Source organism: Hyperolius riggenbachi, chromosome 1, assembly GCF_040937935.1.
Source record: "Hyperolius riggenbachi isolate aHypRig1 chromosome 1, aHypRig1.pri, whole genome shotgun sequence".
Lineage (NCBI taxonomy): Eukaryota > Metazoa > Chordata > Amphibia > Anura > Hyperoliidae > Hyperolius > Hyperolius riggenbachi.
The window spans coordinates 303,389,438-303,391,807 of record NC_090646.1 but is presented as its reverse complement, the minus strand read 5'-3'; the positions used below and the strand labels follow the sequence as shown (position 1 = coordinate 303,391,807).

At 37.8% G+C, this 2,370-nt stretch overlaps 1 protein-coding gene across 1 annotated transcript in view; it reads left to right on the top strand.

Annotated features, from left to right (window-relative positions):
• Nucleotides 1-2,154, top strand: part of LOC137509082 (alpha/beta hydrolase domain-containing protein 17A) — a 143,086-nt gene extending 140,932 nt beyond the window's left edge. The window contains exon 4 of the mRNA XM_068233803.1: nt 1,858-2,154. Coding sequence (XP_068089904.1) covers nt 1,858-2,086 — 229 coding nt within the window. The 3' untranslated portion in view covers nt 2,087-2,154. The remainder of the gene's footprint in view (nt 1-1,857) is intronic.
• Nucleotides 2,155-2,370: the final 216 nt, after the last annotated feature.

Here is a 2,370-nt window from a genome sequence, read left to right as displayed (position 1 = left end):
TTACAACGCAATGGATTAAAATCCTGCAGGGCTTGCAAGGTCCCCCTGCTCAAGAAGGCACATGTGCAGGCCCGTCTTAAGTTTGCCAATGAAAACCTGAATGATTCTGTGAGTGACTGGGAGAAGGTGCTGTGGTCTGATGAGACCAAAATAGAGCTCTTTGGCATTAACTCAACTCGCTGTGTTTGGAGGAAGAAAAATGCTGCCTATGACCCCCAAAACACCGTCCCCACCGTCAAGCATGGGGGTGGAAACATTTTGCTTTGGGGGTGTTTTTCTGCTAAGGGCACAGGACAACTTAATCGCATTAACGGGAAAATGGACGGAGCCATGTATCGTGAAATCCTGAACGACAACCTCCTTCCCTCTGCCAGGAAACTGAAAATGGGTCGTGGATGGGTGTTCCAGCACGAAAATGACCCAAAACATACAGCAAAGGCAACAAAGGAGTGGCTCAAGAAGAAGCACATTAAGGTCATGGAGTGGCCTAGTCAGTCTCCGGACCTTAATCCAATAGAAAACCTATGGAGGGAGCTCAAGCTCAGAGTTGCACAGAGACAGCCTCGAAACCTTAAGGATTTAGAGATGATCTGCAAAGAGGAGTGGACCAACATTCCTCCTAAAATGTGTGCAAACTTGGTCATCAATTACAAGAAACGTTTGACCTCTGTGCTTGCAAACAAGGGTTTTTCCACTAAGTATTAAGTCTTTTATTGTTAGAGGGTTCAAAAACTTATTTCACTCAATAAAATGCAAATCAGTTGCTATCTTTTATTTAAGGTTATTTTTTCGATTTTCCTTTTGATGTGCTATCTGCCACTGTTAAAATAAACCTACCATTGAAATGATACTGTTCTGAGACTTTTCATTTCTTTGTCATTGGACAAACTTACAAAATCAGTGAGGGGTCAAATAATTATTTCCTCCACTGTATATATATCTATATATCTATATCTATATATATATATATCTATCTATATCTATATATATATATCTATATCTATCTATATATCTATCTATCTATCTATATCTATATATATATCCCTATGGTTGGGATTCTTCACCTTTAAATAAAGGGAACTCACAGTCACATATTCATCAAATAGATCTTTTTTCAAGAAGCAACGATTCTCACACTTTCACCATTTAAAATAATAGGATGTAGTAGCCTGGGAACCAAAGAGCTACAGCTTGAAGTAAGTCAGGCCAAATGACTTTTAGCAATTATGCTACAAAACAGTTTAGAGATAGCTGATTTGCCTACATTGAGTACATTCACAGTGGGACACATACCTAGATGGTAAAGACACTTGAATGTGAATGTATATTAAGTCATAAACATGGTAGGCTAATGCTCCAGTTCTTTGTGTGGCTGGATAGTGTACAAGTGGCTGGAGAGTTTACTGGTTAAGGGCTCTCCCTTTGACATGGGAGACCAGGGTTTGAATCCTAGGATCAGTACCTATTCAGTAAGGGGTTCAAGGCAAGACTCCCTAACACCGCAAATGTTTGGATTATTTGTCCATGTAGGCAAGAATTCCGCCTTGGGCTTTTGCATGGATCTGTACAAAACCAATAATTTCTGTTTAGCAAAAAGCGAAATGTATATCTACTGGGTCTCTGTGCTGCTATGTGAACTCTGCAAATGCATGCTATGAAATTGATTAATTGAAATCTCACTTATTTTACACGTTACCTGGTGTGTTGCTCCACATCTATGTATTTTAAACATACAGTATTCTAAAGAAAACGATGACAGTATAAGCTTGCAAGAAATACTAACATTTTCTCAGCTATATTTGATAATTTCCATTAAAAAAACTTTTGTGTTTTTGTTTTTCTTATGTTTTAATTTAGTATTGAGAAGGTGTCCAAGATAACATCACCAGTTCTGGTAATTCATGGAACAGAAGATGAGGTGATTGATTTCTCCCATGGCCTAGCTCTTTATGAACGGTGCCCAAAAACAGTTGAACCTCTGTGGGTGGAGGGGGCTGGGCATAATGACATTGAGCTATACAGCCAATATCTGGAACGACTGAAACGCTTTATCTCACAAGAGCTCACATCTCAAAATAGCAACTGAAGATCAGTAAAGTATGAACTCTACTATGCTGTATTGATTTTGAACATTTGTAAAAAAAATTGAAAGGATTTTTGTTTCTACATTTTGTATAAGACTCATGGTCATGGAGATTTCTCAATGTATGTATGCATGTATGTATGTGTATGTATGTGTGTGTGTGTATATGTATGTATGTATGTGTGTATATATATATATATATATAGTGTCATAACTGCTAAAATTACTCTGCTTGTGTTGTGCATACTGAAAACTACACAATGTAGTAGTTTAGCAAGAAAAATCTA